The following is a 15,376-nucleotide window of genomic DNA, read 5'->3' on the forward strand; positions in this document are numbered from 1 at the left end:
TCTATCTATCTATCTATCTATCTATCTGTCTATCTATCTGTCTGTCTGTCTATCTATCTATCTATCTATCTATCTTTTTATTGCAGTGTCAGATTTACTGCTGCAACAACATCAAGAATATCTGCCTCCATCCAGCCAATGCCTAGAACCAAGTCTATGCCCTACTTTTTTTTTCTTTTTTTTCTCGATAATCCATTTCATTCAGATGTGCATCTCAATTCAGAAGAAAAGTCGCTACTTCACTGCAACTTTAAGTCTTGTACTTTGTCTGTACAGTATGCATTTTTAATGTCTATTTCCTGGCCCTGTGTTTTTCCACTGTAAATGCCTTAAAGTACCAATGATTATCATTTTCTGTGGTAATCAACGTTATTCCAGATGCTGTCAACGGAGCTTAACTCACATTCAACCCACAACATGGCTATGGACTGATGCGGTTCTGTGGAGTCACGTCCGCTTGTGGCACTCCACGAACCATCAACCTTTAAATTAATAATACCTTTAGATATTGAACGGTGGACACCATTTGAATCTTGAGAACATCGGTCTGTTGAAGTGGTTTGATTGTAGATTATATTTGCTGGTTGCTCTAAAACGTTCCGGTGTTCTCGTCCTTTAGAGCTGAAAAGCACTTATTAGCATTTCAAGTTATGAATATGTGCAGTCCTGCCATGCATGTTTCTATACAGATGAAGATATGGTTATGTTTGGGGAACCGATGCTGAGCGAAGATTGTCTTTTAACAGCAAACTGTGCAGCGCTCTAATACCGCAGGATATGATGTCACAGGAGGATGTCAAAGCTGATTTGATGAAAAATCCAACCAGTAGAAAGACTCAGCAATGTGCTTTTAGTCAAAGCCTTGTGTTGCTTTGACTTGCGTTCTCCATCCTGTTTCATTTTTGCTTGTTCTTCAGCAGCTAAAAGCAGGGCTTGGGCATTTTGCTCAACAGAAAATGTGAATAGGTCATCTTATAGAGTTGAAAAAGGCTATCATTCCTTGTTTTTATATCCCACATTTATGGTTGTTAGGTGGGTCATGCACCCTGAGAGCCGATCAGATGACTGCAGAAGAACCAGGAGAAGACGGAGAATTGGAGGACGGTAGATTCCAGAAGAGCCACTTGCGTTTACACTGACGCTTTTGGTACAGGTAATCTTCCTTCTCACGCTCCTTGCGTGCCCGCTGATAGTGATCTTCTTCCTTTAGATACCACACTGGAGGCCAGCGATGTTTCTCAAAGTGCTCCAGGTTTTCTGCAAGACAGAATGAGACCGTGATACCAGCTTAATGCCAAACTAATTTCAGTACTGAGATAACTGTTTGGTTAGGGACGCCTGTCACACTGGAAAAAATAAAATTTTCAGTATTCATATTTTTTGCTTTGCTTTCTAGGAAAAATAGCCAAACATCCCTAAAACAAAAATAAAATAAATGTATTATAAACTAATCAGTCAGTATGCTTTGTTTGATCAAAAATACAATAAAAACACTGTGAAATATTATTACAATTTAAAATGACTCTTTTTTTGAGTTTATTTTAACATAAAATGTAATCCTATAATGGTAAAGCTCAATTTTCAGCAGGCTTTTTGTATTATTATTTATTCACTTTTGATCCTTTTTTTACTAAAATTATATATTTTTTAAAAAGAAATCTTACTGACCCAGACCTTTTGAATGGTTGTGTATAAAGGATAAATTAAATGATTAAATATATATGCTTTGTTTGATCAAAAATACAATAAAAACACTGTGAAATATTATTACAATTTAAAATGACTCTTTTTTTGAGTTTATTTTAACATAAAATGTAATCCTATAATGGTAAAGCTAAATTTTCAGCAGGCTTTTTGTATTATTATTTATTCACTTTTGATCCTTTTTTTACTAAAATTATATTTTTTTAAAAAAGAAATCTTACTGACCCAGACCTTTTGAATGGTTGTGTATAAAGGATAAATTAAATGATTAAATATAGAAATTGTGTTCAATATTAAGAATACATTCAGAGAATATATCTTGAATTAAATGAAGAGTTCATAAAAATCCATTATTTACTCATTATCATGTTGCTCCAAGTCCATTTACCTAGTTTTAATATTAAAGAACATATATGCAGTATAATACATTTAACAATTTCACAGACAGCATCAAATAATGACAATGTAAGCAATCAAACCAACAAAAATATACAAGTGCTGTGACAGATCCCAGTTAGTCTAACGCAGTACACGTAGCAAGGTTTTTTAGAAGGTTTTTTCTACAGAGATAGATATAGATATCCAATAGATAGAGCTAGTTTAGAAGGTCAAGTTATTTTTTTTATAATAATTAAAAAGAAAACGAGTAGAAAAATAATAGAGAACGCTAGTGATAGAGGGTCAAGTTTTTTATGATAAATCAAAACAAGTAGATAGAATAGAATAATAATACAATAAACATGATGATTTTTATCAGTTTCAATGACCAACGCAACTTATTTAGATTAAGACTTTGTCTCATTACAAAAGTCTGTAGCAGAAAAATTTGGCTAATGAAAACATCTGAACAAATGAGCATGACAGGGGTCTCAGTTTTACAGACTGTCATGTCTCAATATTAATTTTGAAGTTAAAATAATTCTTGAAAAATTGGCATTTATACTGATCTGAGGGGCTGTTGAATTACCTGTAGATTTGGCCTTCATGTCTCGAGGGAATTTGCGACAGACTCTGTTGTAGTTGGTGCAGATGTGATGGAGGCACCAGTCAGTCAACTGATGAGCACAGTGGAACTAATGGGAACAATCACACAGAAGAAAACACTATGGAGAAAATCAGATGCTTTGAGTCCCCTCCTAGACCTCTAAACAACTAGTCTATTTGGTTCCTAACCACTCCTAAAACAGAGACTCTTTATTCATATCACTTCAGCCATGTACACACTGCAGCTAAATTTAGTTGTCAATTCACCTTTTAGTTTATATACACATTTCAGTATTTTACTGAGTGACAACCGCATTCTACAGATGAATATTCCTGAAACATTTAGGTAGTAACAAATGTATTTACAGAAATTCTACGCAGTGTGTACAACTGAACAACTAGTTGTTAATGACGTATTTAAACGTGTATCAGAGTTGTGTCTCTCTTCTGTATGAGCAGTGCAAGAAAACACAGGCAAAAAGTACAAGTTTGACTCATTTGTGTTGCCAGATCCTGCAAGAAAAAACAGCAAACAAGAACAATCCCAAACCTAAATAAATCAAAATGCTTTATATGTTAAAAACAGGCAGACAGACAGACAGGTACATGTACATGGTACGCTTACCTGGGCCATGTCCAGATAGAGCAGAACATCTCCATCTATATCAGCTCCCATCATGGCAGCTTCTGTCAGTACCTTCACAGTGTACAGCTCTAGGACAGACACACAACACTCATAAAAACAACAGAATATGTCACCATTATTTTTGGTTTGTATTCTTTGTTAATAAATGACTCCGCAGCACTTTACAATAAGGTTCCATTTGTTAACATTAGATAAAGACCCCGTGTGGTGAAAATCAAGTGTTTAGCGTTGTTTGCATGTCTGTCTGGTGTTTTAATGTTTAAAGACAAACCATGTGCAAATTCATCAGTCAACACCATGGCTGAGCATTTTCTCTTTGCAGTAAACCAAAAAAAGTCTTAAAAACGCAGTTTGAAACCTGGAAGACTAATTCACCAGTGGTTTCTTCACGATTTTTCTATGGGGTGTTATAATGGGGTTTATCCAATTATGTGTGTACAGACACTGACATCCCAAACTGTCTTGTAAGGTTACTTATTAGAAACACAGGCTTTCAAAAATAAACAAAACTGCTTCAAAATTCACGTTTTCAGTACGGGTATATGCAGATTACGTTGTATTGTGTAGTGTTTAGCTTTTACTTTTACGTGTGATTGAGTGGAGATGGGGATTAATTTGCATATTCAAGCCATTTGAGGCATTAACATTATTTTCACAGGGAAAAAAGGGTTTGAACACTGTATGTTATACAGAATATCACATATGAGTTTTAAGGGATTAAATTAGTGCCTGCAGATTTGCATTATTAGATAACATTAACAAATATTAATAAATACTGTAACAAATGAATTGCTCATTGTTAGTTAAATGTTGCTTAATGCATAACTACTGTTAATTAATGGGACCTTATTACAAAATGTTACAATCAACTCTTTATATTTTTGAATTTGGCGGGCACTTTTATCCAAAACGACTTGCACTGAATGCATTCAATATATATATATATTTTTTAAGTTTATGAATTTCCTGGGATCTGAACCCAAAACTTTGCTGTTGGTAGTGTCACGATGTGCTGTTTGAGCAACAAAGGAATATTATCATATTAAGCAGTTTGTTCAATAAAGTTAGCCCTTGAACATATTTTTCATAGTGATCGCTTGATCTGCAGCAGAGGAGTGAATCATGCTGTCTCTGGATGCCAGTGTTGCCATGTTCACTTACATATTAAAAGCGGCTTTGACCGAGTTCTGTTAAAATGCAAGAACTTAATAAAATGTGTACTTTGAATGCAATGTATGGCAAATGTAGGCTAGATGCATATATGTTACAGCCAGGCCATAGAGAAAAGCCAGTCCATGCCCGAATTAGCTTCACATCATGCCAAAAAACACCCCGTAAAGGGATAGTTCACGCAAAAATGAAAATTAACCCATTATTTACTCATCCTCAAGCCATCCTAGGCGTATATGACTTCCTTCTTTCAGATGAATCCAATCGGAGTTATATTAAAAATTGTCTTTGATCTTCTAAGCTGTTTAATGGCAGTCAGTGGGTGTTGCATGCATCAGTCCAAAAGAAGTGAAATAAAGCGCATCCATCCATAATAAAAAGTGTCTCACACGGCTCCGGGGGGTGAACAAAGGCATCCTGTAGCGAATCGATGCGTTTTTGTAAGAAAAATATCCATATTCAAAACGTAATAATCACTTTAATCTAGCTTGCGCCAACAGTTGTACACGGAAGCAGCTCCGGGCGGATGACGTATGAGGTCAGCGTTGCGCATGCGCCGGTGAGTCTCGTGAAAACCAACGTTTGTTTACAGAAGCAAAGGAAGCAAAGTTTCCATACTTTAGCAAAGGAAAGTCAGTCTCCTCTTGGCTTATATCGAAATCCTCCGACATTCTTCTTAACAAATCCTCGATTTGTACTTCTAATAAGTGACCGTTGTTTTGTTTTGATCTCTCTCCTTCGCTTCCGTGTGCATCACTTCTGAGCGGCGCATGCGCAACGCCGACTTCCTACGTCATCCGCCCAGAGCTGCTTCCGTGTACAACAGTGAGCGCAAGCTAGATTAAATTGAATATTACGTTTTAAATATGGTTATTTTTCTTACAAAAACGCATCGATTCGCTACAGGAGGCCTTTGTTCACCCCCCGCAGCTGTGTGAGGCGCTTTTTTATTATGAATGGATGCACTTTATTTCACTTCTTTTGGACTGATGAACTGCAACACCCGTTGACTGCCATTAAACAGCTTAGAAGATCAAAGACTTTTTAAATTTAAAATAATTTTTAATATAACTCCGACTGGATTCGTCTGAAAGAAGAAAGTCATATGCACCTAGGATGCCTTGAGGTTGAGTAAATCATGGGCTAATTTTCATTTTTGGGTGAACTAACCCTTTAAGCATGGTAAAAATCACTGCAATTTGCCATCTGAAGTGACTTGCATTGTATTTCAGTACAAAAGGACACAGTGTAATTTTCAGTCACTGTCTCGCTCCTCAACTCTTGTTAAAGGTCTAAATTTACACAGGATTTGGTTGCCTGCGGAGATCAGACTGTTATGTGCATCATCGTCTCAGGTTTGTTTGTGTACCTGTCAGCGCTACCAGGTGAGGCAGACAGAGACGGTTTGCAAGAACAATGAGTTCCATGGCATCCAGATCTGGGCGAGAGCAGAAGCAGCCAGCATAGAGATACTCCAGCACAGCACGCATGCAGCTCCGCGTAGTGTTTGGAAACAGCACCTGACAAAACACAGCAACAAACTCAAAGAGGCTTTTTCAGGGGAATAAGAACTCAGTGTTAAAGAACAGTATGATTAGAGTATGCTGTCTTCATTAGTAAAGTTCAACTTTAAGCTTATGTTAACATTCTGACATACAATGGGGTCCAAAAGTATTGCATAAGCACTCCATGTTTTCAGTGTCTAAGTATTTGTTTTGTCCTACTTGACAGCAGAAATCAAGCAGCATGAAATCCACAAGTTAAATATAAAACCCAATGTTTAAATTTTTCACCATGATCTAAAGAGCATCTTGAGCTTCAGTGGAAGCTCAAGAATATCTGACCATCACGTCACAAAACTACTTATTTGGTTAGTGCCCTAGAAATTGTGCAAAATCTGAAATATACAGTATTTATTTTACTTCATTATTTTCCTTTGTTTGATTTTTTTAAATCCTAAAAGTTCAATTTTTTTACAGGTTCAAATCTCAATTTTTAAATCTCAAATTTTCATTGTGGTCTTAGATATTTGGGCCCCACTATATATGATGGGAATACTCATTTGTATTGATTTTTCATACATGGTAAGCTTATTTATTATTTCAGATTGCTAGATATAGCATTAGAAATGAAGGGTTAAAACTAGATCAAGACCAGATGTTAAGAGGAATTTTCTATTTGTCTCTCAAAAATAATGTTACTTCATTCTAAGAATAAAAGTCAATAGATTGTTCAACACAGTATAATTTTAGTATCACTGAAATACTATTATAGTTTTTAATAAAAAAATTATTTTATTCTTATTTTTTATTTTTAGTCTTATTTTCTATTTTTATTTTAATTTTGGTTAGTTAATTTTATTGTGTGTTTTGTTATTTGTATTTATTTATTTTTATTCAGTTTTATTTAAGTTATTTTAGTATCATTTTAGTATCAAGCTAAACTAAACGAAAATGAGAAATGTTACCTTGGCATCAAGCTCAAATAAAATAAGTTTTAGGGTTTCTTTTTATTTTATTTATTATTGCTTTAGTTTTAGTTAATTATTATAACCCTGGTTCAACATCATCACTTGTGTCACAAATGTCCTATCATCTCTACTTGCTCCAGATATTACAAAATTAAATCACCCGCTTAGTTATTTATCTCCTTCTATTCTTTCCAATTTGAATACATAGAAATCACAGATGTTCATCAGGTTCCTGTCAAAAACTACATCAGTTCATGTTAGACAAACTGTGAAATTGTACACAGTGTGACCATTAAAATACACACCACAAATATAATCTTTAAAATCTCAGTGTTCCCAGTGGTACTGGTTTAGACATATTGTGAGCGCACTGTACCTCTTTTGTACAACTCTCCACAAATGGTCCACCAAACATGGCTGCCATCCAATCACAGCTTGAGATAAGCAGTGGTTTATGGGCCATGATGGTGCCATCATCCAACCTGAACACCACATCTGCAAGAAAGAACAGACAAACTTCTGTAGCTTTTCAAATCACTATTATAATAATACGTTGTATAACATGCCATATAAACATATTCTACTCTCTGGTAAATCAACATACATAGCGAATCCGATGCTGAAATGAAGTGATCATCTTGACAACTTAAAAGGCACTCTGTGGCAGTGGCTTGACATTACATTCCACTAAAGCACAATCATAGTGCTAGAGTGAAGGATAAATAAATAGAAATGCTCAGTGTTTATGTTTGAAGAGGGAAAAGCTCGGTCAGCATTGCAAGACAGCTTGATGTCCTCCAAATCCTGACAGTGCTGAAAAACACGATACATCCGCACCGGTTCTCTCTACCAGAAGAGCACTGATTATGAAACCGAAATCCAGCTGACAAAATATGGGGGCTTGTTTTTTTCTCTGGGGGTGAATAATTGAGCTGAAGTAGAGGGGAAAATAGCTTGAAGGGACATTCTGCTGGAGCTCATCTCACATTTGAGAAAAATTAGCTTTGGTTATAAACAATGCTGGGCGAACTTCCGCTAGAATGTGCACTGTACGCCCAACGTGTGCAGATATCAAAAAGTTTGCTTTTTAATATACAGCTGACAGTATTATTCTACACAGCACAGAAAGGTTGGGGTGACAAATAGGGACATTTACAGGAAAAGGGCGAAAGGACTGCAAAATGAGTCCAATCGGTTGTCTGAACCCTGTTGAAAAATCCAGCATATGCTGGTTAGGTATGTTTTGAAGCATGGCAGGAGCTAGTTGCTTAGGACCAGCACATGACCAGCTAAGAACCAGCTTAAACCAACTCAAACCAGCAGCCATGCTTCAAAACATACCTAACCAGCATATGCTGGTTTTTTCAACAGGGAATGCTATGCGCAGTTAGTGTAACTGACACATATACAAATAAATAAGGTAAGTTCTATTTGTACCGTTCCAGTTGGGATTTAAACCGACATCTCAGGAATGGGAGGCGTGTGAGCTAACAAGCACGCTAAATTCCGTTACATTTACCCCCCTAAAGTTCATTCCCATCAGGGTCACGGCACCAATGTAACCCTTCCTGTTCTACTCAAACCACTCCAAGCGGGATTCAAACAGGCGTCTCCTGCATGGGAGGCAGCGCAGTAACAAGGATGTTAAAACTGTCCTCCATTATAGTAAAAATGCTAACATAATGCACAATTCTAATCACAGTTCTTAAAAACAAACAGAGACCTACATATTTTTTAAGACTGGGTGATATATTGAATGTTCATTATACATTTGTGATCATTTTGCTGCATCATGAATATTGCGAAATTTTAAAGTGCTCCTATTATGCCATTTCGAATATTGCCTTTCATGCATTCTGTAATGTAGCTGTACAGGAATGTAAACAATCTGCCAAAGTTGTAAAGCCGAAGGTGCACGATAAATAAAACTGTCTCCCAAAAGAAAGAATCGACTCTGAACAGCCTAAACGAGTCGTCAGTAATTCCAAACCCACTTCCGTGACGACTACACATCACGGGGTAACACAATTGCATTGTTCTACGTTGACCCATGCTCAAACACTGTAGCTGGTTTGTGTGTTTAACATCATGTCGAGAAGATGCTGTATCCTATGCTGTGAAAGTAAATTTGTTTTATTTTCACTTCCGAAAGATGAGGGTGTAAAGAATCAGTAGTTAAAATTCATTTTTCCCACTCTACTACAGCAGTACAACCCTAATCTTTATTTGTGTTCCAGTCATTTTATTGACGACTGCTTCTCTAATCTCTGGGAGTTCAACACAGGATTCACAAAACGCTTGCTTTTGAAAGATGGCTCAGTACCCAGTTTATTTGGACCAGCTGGCTCCAATAAATCTCAAACTGTAAGTATGATGAATAATAGATGTTCATGTTTTCTATTGAGTGTTCAAAATATGGAGCTATGGCAATGGGCATATCGTTTCCGACACACGATTTACGTGGTAGACCAATCACAACAGACTGGGCTGTCTGACCAATCAGAGCAGAGTAGGAATCTTAGAACTGCTTTGAATGAATAGTTTGAGAATCGTTAGAAAAAGAGGTGATATTAAATGCATATTTTGAGAAAACAAAAGCGTTTTTACCTTGCATGCATATAAACGTATTGTAGGAAACTCCCAAAATAATATCAGGAACCTTAAAAATGGCATAATAGGGGCACTTTAATGCTTTTTTAAATTATTGTAGCCCAGTTTGTCCTGAATACAGTGTTATTAAACTTTAACCATTAATATGTTTATAAGCAACTGAAAAAAGCACAAATGTCAGGGCATGTCAAAATTTCTCCAGGGCCCCAAAACACCCTCAGACCCCAGAGGGTTAAGTTTCCTAAAGAGTTATTTCCTAAAGTGTTTGATTCTCACTTTAAACTATCCATTTCAATGACTTATTTCAAAACCATGGTTAAACGATCACTCAAGATCACCCACAAATGTTTGTGAGATCTCTGTGTGACATTGCTTAAAATTTGTACTCCCATTTTTCGTATACAGAAGGGTTTGGAGAAGATATGTCATTTTGCTGCATATAAATGAAAATTGTTAAATATTTTTATATCGCTGAAAGAACACTATCTAGAAAAATAGTGTGAAAGCATGTCATCTAACTAGGTTTATAATGCATTTGACTTCTTTTATGTAACATTTTGAATACCAACATTTCATTTTGATATTCTGAATAGCTGTTTGGTTGAAATAATGGCCTCTAACCTTCTCACCAATTTCAGAGCAATTCCATTTGGTCAACAGTCTTGAAATGTACTCTCAAAGATTTCATGTAAAAGCAGTCATAAAAGCAAACTAGATAAAAGCCCACCTCATTAACCAACTACTGTAGTTGCTTTTTGGATGACTTGACTATCATTCTGGCCCATCCCTAATAACTACAGTACCAAGCAAACATACAGTTCACATGCCTCTCACCAGAGAAGGTCCCTTTGGCCAGACATTCTTTCACTCGATTGGTGCGTCTCACGTGAAAGGCCTTGGTGATCTCCTGATTCATGAAGGCCTCATCGTTCAGGATATTAGCCACCATCATACGCAGGTCAAACACTTCCAGCAGCTCTGCGATGTGGGCCACCTGCATTAGCTCCTTCTCCCGCTCATCTAGTTTACCTGTATACAGGTACCGCAACACAGATCGGAATGGACCGGGCTGCATTGAAGGGTCCATGTGAACAACGGTCATTTTTCTAGGGTTGAAGGTGACGGGGTCATCCACCATTTCTTCTTGGATGCTAATGAAAGCACGACTCAAGGCTGGGAGCAGACGACCGCGACGATCTCCGTCGCCTTTTAGAGTTCCATCACTGGTGCAGGCACGCAAGTTTGCTCTATCTCCATCGTCACTACTTTCACAAACGTCAAAACTAGCTGCGCGCATCAGCAAATCGCGGCCAGAAAGCGGTGGCCCTCGGGGTCGTTCTCGCTCCCGTTCGATCTCCTCAGGACCCCGAGGTTCGGTCAAGAAGAGGTCGTAGAACTTGGAGGAGGATGTGGCGAGGTAGATGCGGTGGGCGAAGATGGAAGGGGGCTTGGAGGAGTGGCCTTTGAACATTTCGTAAATGTGACTTCCAGAATTGGAGATGACGACGGGAAATGAGGGCTGCTCGGATAGCATTGTCGAAAACGTCCTTAACCCCGAACTGAGCAACTATGCTGGTCTCATAATAAGGGACGCCTAGTTCTTTAGCCACCTCACGGCCTTTCTCTGGCGCCAATATCTCATTGGATTTAATGGGTCTGAAACAAAAAAAAACAGCATTATACTAAAGAACTAGCTTTCCCCACAATGAAAATCTTTATCAGTCATCATTTACTCACCCTCATGACGTTCCCAACGTTCAAAACCAAAAGACTTAACACACAAGGAAAGTGAATGGGTATGGGTCAGGGGTGTCCAATCCTGCTCCTTGAGGGCCAATGTCCTGCACAGTTTAGCTTTAACCATCTTCAACAAACCTGCCTGGAAGTATCTAATTGCTGCATCTGAAAGCTGAAAATGCTGTCTGCGCATCTTGAGGTAGGAAGGCAAGAAGGCACGTCTGAATCCTATGATAGTGTTACATCCTGTCTGCTGAGATACCTTCATCTCATTGATTTTTGAAGGCAGCATATATGTATCCTTTACTGCCTATGATATTCCACAATTCTGTGTGTTCAGTTGACCCTTCGCAAAACTGGTTTGGTCTGGTTTGTTTTTCAGACAAAAAAGGCAGCTTCGGCATTATGATTGGTCAGATCGCCTGTCAGTCAAACTCCCTGCGAAGCATCAATTCCATGACAGTTGAGCCCAGTTTGTTTGCAGATGTATGTTTGTGAACAATTGTTTCAACTTTTGATTTCATTTATAGTGAAAAATATGTATTGTATTAATTAAATATTAACTTAGTTGTGACCAAAGCTTTATATATTTTGTTGGAGATCATTAGACTTTTATGCTGCCTCAAAAGCCTGTCTGAAATCAGTTTTGGGAGATACCTTCATGTACAAATGATACCTGCAAAGTCATTGCTTGAAAGGGCAGAGAGGCAACAAGTCAATTGCCTAAGCTTTCGGGTGCAGCCAGTGAGTCTGAAGACCTGGTTAAGGTGTATTTAATAAGGGTTGGAGCTAAACTCTGCAGCACAGTGGCCCTCCATGAAAGAGCAGGATTAGACACCCCTGGCAAACAGTAAGTGCAGTTGAGCTTCAAATATTACAAGATAGCATCATTAAAATAGCAAAAAATTATTTCATAAATCTCATGCACAATATTATGAAGTTACATGATAGCAGCTTTATGAGGAACAAACTAAAATGTAAGTCATTAATCACTGAAAATCTTCACCTCCACCACTGCTCTCAAATTTCATTAATGTTCATTTAACAAGATACATCACAAAAGTTCAGAACAACATACAAATAATTTTTATTATTTTACTGTTTTAAAATATTGTTACAGACTTTGTAGACTGTAGAATTGATGGGGACATAGGATGCATTCCACTTCGCCTTTAGACACAAACTCGTGAACTTCCCTAAGCACTTCCCCTTGGAAGAAGCCCACTGTCATTTTGAAGTGTGTTCCACTTTGTGAAGTGGATGAAGGAAGTTTATATTGACAGACCCTCGATTTTGACCTAGGGAGCAAGTCTACTTCCTATGTATACTTCAGACAATTCCATAAACCACAGTGCAACACAACTGTGACATTTAATTTTGACGTTGTGGCGTTTAATGTCAAATGTAATTTACCCCCAACCCAAATAATTATATGATATATAAATTATTATTTTTAATAATTAAAACACCCCAAGCATAACTATATACACATAGAATGTTGCATTAAACAAATTTGTAAAGGAAAAAATTTAAATAATATATTATTATAATAAAACTCCACATCGGGTTCCAAGTGATCAAGGGTTTAGGACGTTCCAATTCAGTCCATTGCAAGGGTTCGGCCAGTAGTGAACACTCGTGCAACTCAATCAGCGACGTACATCCGAGTCAATGAGATGGAGAGAAGTTAACAAGGGAAGGGCATAAAACAACAAAGTGGAATGCAGCCATATATTTAACAGTGTTCCCAAACCCATTCCTTGAGGCACCCCAACACTACACATTTTCAATCTCTATCTAATCGAACACACCTGAATCAACTTACTAGATCATTAGTAAAGACTCTAAGACTTTAAATGGATGAGTCAGATCAGGGAAACATCCAGAATGTGTACTGTTGGGTACCTCAAGGAACAGAGTTGGGAAACAAAGGTTTACAACATACAACTGTTGCATTTCTAGCATTAATGGCTACCAACAGTTGCATTTGCCGTCTTAATTTACCTGGCCAGTGGCCGGCGAGCTCTGTTCACTGCCTCCAGGTCGGCGTACCGCAGGTCTAGCTGGCAGCCCACTAGGATAACAGGAGCTCTGGGACAGAAATGCTTGATCTCAGGGTACCACATCGTCCTCACATGGTGGAGTGAGTTTGGGTTTGCAATGGAGAAACACAACACCACCACATCAGACCTGTTCGCAAACCAGAGACAACTCATTAACTTATACAGGTTAAAACTGTTTAGTTTTCTTGGTAACCTTTTTAGGGTCACCTTTGACTTCTGCACAATGTAAGCTTTTCAGTGAGTGCAAAGTTTAATCTGATAAAGTTCTGTGGAATATGACATTATATGAGCATTTACTCATCACCATTTTTTATTAGTACAGGTATAAATAAATAACTTCACAAACCTTCACAAAAGTGGAAAAAAAATATGGGAAAAGGGACAACATTAAAAATGAAGAAGAATAAAACTACCTAATCATTTATAAATTAGTATAAATATAATTAATCTAGTGTGAAGGAGCGAGGTAATCCAAGTTCCCTTTCAGTCAGTCACTACGAGTCACGTCGTGACCGACGAATTGGGATCTAACTTCGAGAGACCAATCTACTTCGAGTGTAACTAAACGAGCCAATGCACATTGGCATGCAATTATTGCATCCAGCTGCCGCTGATCACAGCGTGAGCATAAAAAGGCAGCCGGTGCAATGCATACCAGGCTTTTCGCTTCGGAGCCGAGCAACAACATCGTTCTGCTCCATCCAAGGGTATTCAGTGAGCTACGAGTTCAACGTGCTCTTGGAAGCTTCTGGTGTTGGCGGACGGCGCTTCAGCGGTGGTCGTTCCAGTGTCGAGTGGGTTGCGCACTTCAGGTGTCGTTACCTGGCGCTGAGTGATGGTCATGATCGCTGCCTCCCGTGTCTGGGCATTAAACACGCTGAGGTGGCATTCGTGGATAAGTCATGTTCCCATTGCGGGAAGATGACTATCTCGGAGCTGCGGGCCAGGCTCCGTTTCCTCCAGGGGGGCGGAGCTCCGTTGCCTCTGCCGCGATCTAGTGTTCGTCCTGGCGGCAGCCAGGCGTGGACTACTTCGGGCAGTAGCACGGGCGGTCTGAGGGTTACAGTGGTGGCAAACCCCTCAGGGAACCAACCCTCGGGGGACCATCGCTCCTCTAGCGCTTCGCAACCAGTTGAGCCGCTAAAGGAATGCGCTGGACCCTCTTTAAAGAGCGTACCAGCGGTATCCTTCGGTGCTCCTCCCGACGACCGGATGTCGATCACTGCATCAGAGGGAGAGCTCTCTGGAGAAGAAGATTCGCCTGCGCTGCCGCCCTCAGGGACGGTGGCAAGGCCTGAATCGGATCCAGAGATGTCGGCTATGCTTTCCCGGGCCGCCGAGAGGGTAGGGCTCGAGTGGAAACCTCCACCACGTCCCGGGCCCTCAATGTTGGACAATTGGTTTCTCGGGGTGGCTCGCGCCCCGCCTCAGTGCCTTTCTTCCCGGAGGTGCATGAGGAGCTCACCAGGTCATGGACGGCACCTTTTACTGCCGGAAACCGACCTGCTGGTTCCTCCTCCCTCACCACCCTCGACGGTGGTGCAGCTAGGGGTATACAAGGGTCCCCCCGGTGGAGCGGTCGGTTGCGATGCAATTGTGTTGTAATACCGCCTCCTGCCGGCAGGGCGAACCATGCCTCCTCTCTCGGGTCTGTAGGTACTCGTCTGGCCTGTCCGGCGATGCTTATACGGCCTGTGGAGAAGCTGACTCCGCCTTACACGCTACGGCATTACTGCAGGTTAAGGCACTGAGGGACCTGCACAAGGGTGGTCGTGATCCAGAAGTTCTGAAAGAGCTCCGAACCGCTACAGACCTCGCGCTCCGAGCGACGAAGGTCACCGCGAGTTCTCTGGGTCGGAGAGTCGCGGACGGCCCAACACCGGATCTCACTCATCCTCCTCCTTCACTAGCCGGCAGCAGCGGGCGGTTCGAGAGTGTCAACAAAGGCCCTACTCACGCACCCTCTGCCAAACTGTGGAACCAGGTAAGCGT

At 39.6% G+C, this 15,376-nt stretch overlaps 1 protein-coding gene across 1 annotated transcript in view; it reads right to left on the reverse strand.

Annotated features, from left to right (window-relative positions):
- Positions 1 to 14: 14 nt before the first annotated feature.
- LOC107710844 (rho-related BTB domain-containing protein 2-like) overlaps positions 15 to 15,376 on the reverse strand; it is a 27,887-nt gene continuing 12,525 nt past the window's right edge. Inside the window, 8 exon segments of the mRNA XM_016515699.1 lie at positions 15 to 1,257; positions 2,672 to 2,777; positions 3,314 to 3,402; positions 5,874 to 6,024; positions 7,351 to 7,469; positions 10,419 to 11,016; positions 11,018 to 11,240; positions 13,326 to 13,511. Coding sequence (XP_016371185.1) covers positions 1,058 to 1,257; positions 2,672 to 2,777; positions 3,314 to 3,402; positions 5,874 to 6,024; positions 7,351 to 7,469; positions 10,419 to 11,016; positions 11,018 to 11,240; positions 13,326 to 13,511 — 1,672 coding nt within the window. The 3' untranslated portion in view covers positions 15 to 1,057.

This window comes from Sinocyclocheilus rhinocerous, unplaced genomic scaffold (assembly GCF_001515625.1).
Source record: "Sinocyclocheilus rhinocerous isolate Xijiao unplaced genomic scaffold, SAMN03320098_v1.1 scaffold1198, whole genome shotgun sequence".
NCBI lineage: Eukaryota > Metazoa > Chordata > Actinopteri > Cypriniformes > Cyprinidae > Sinocyclocheilus > Sinocyclocheilus rhinocerous.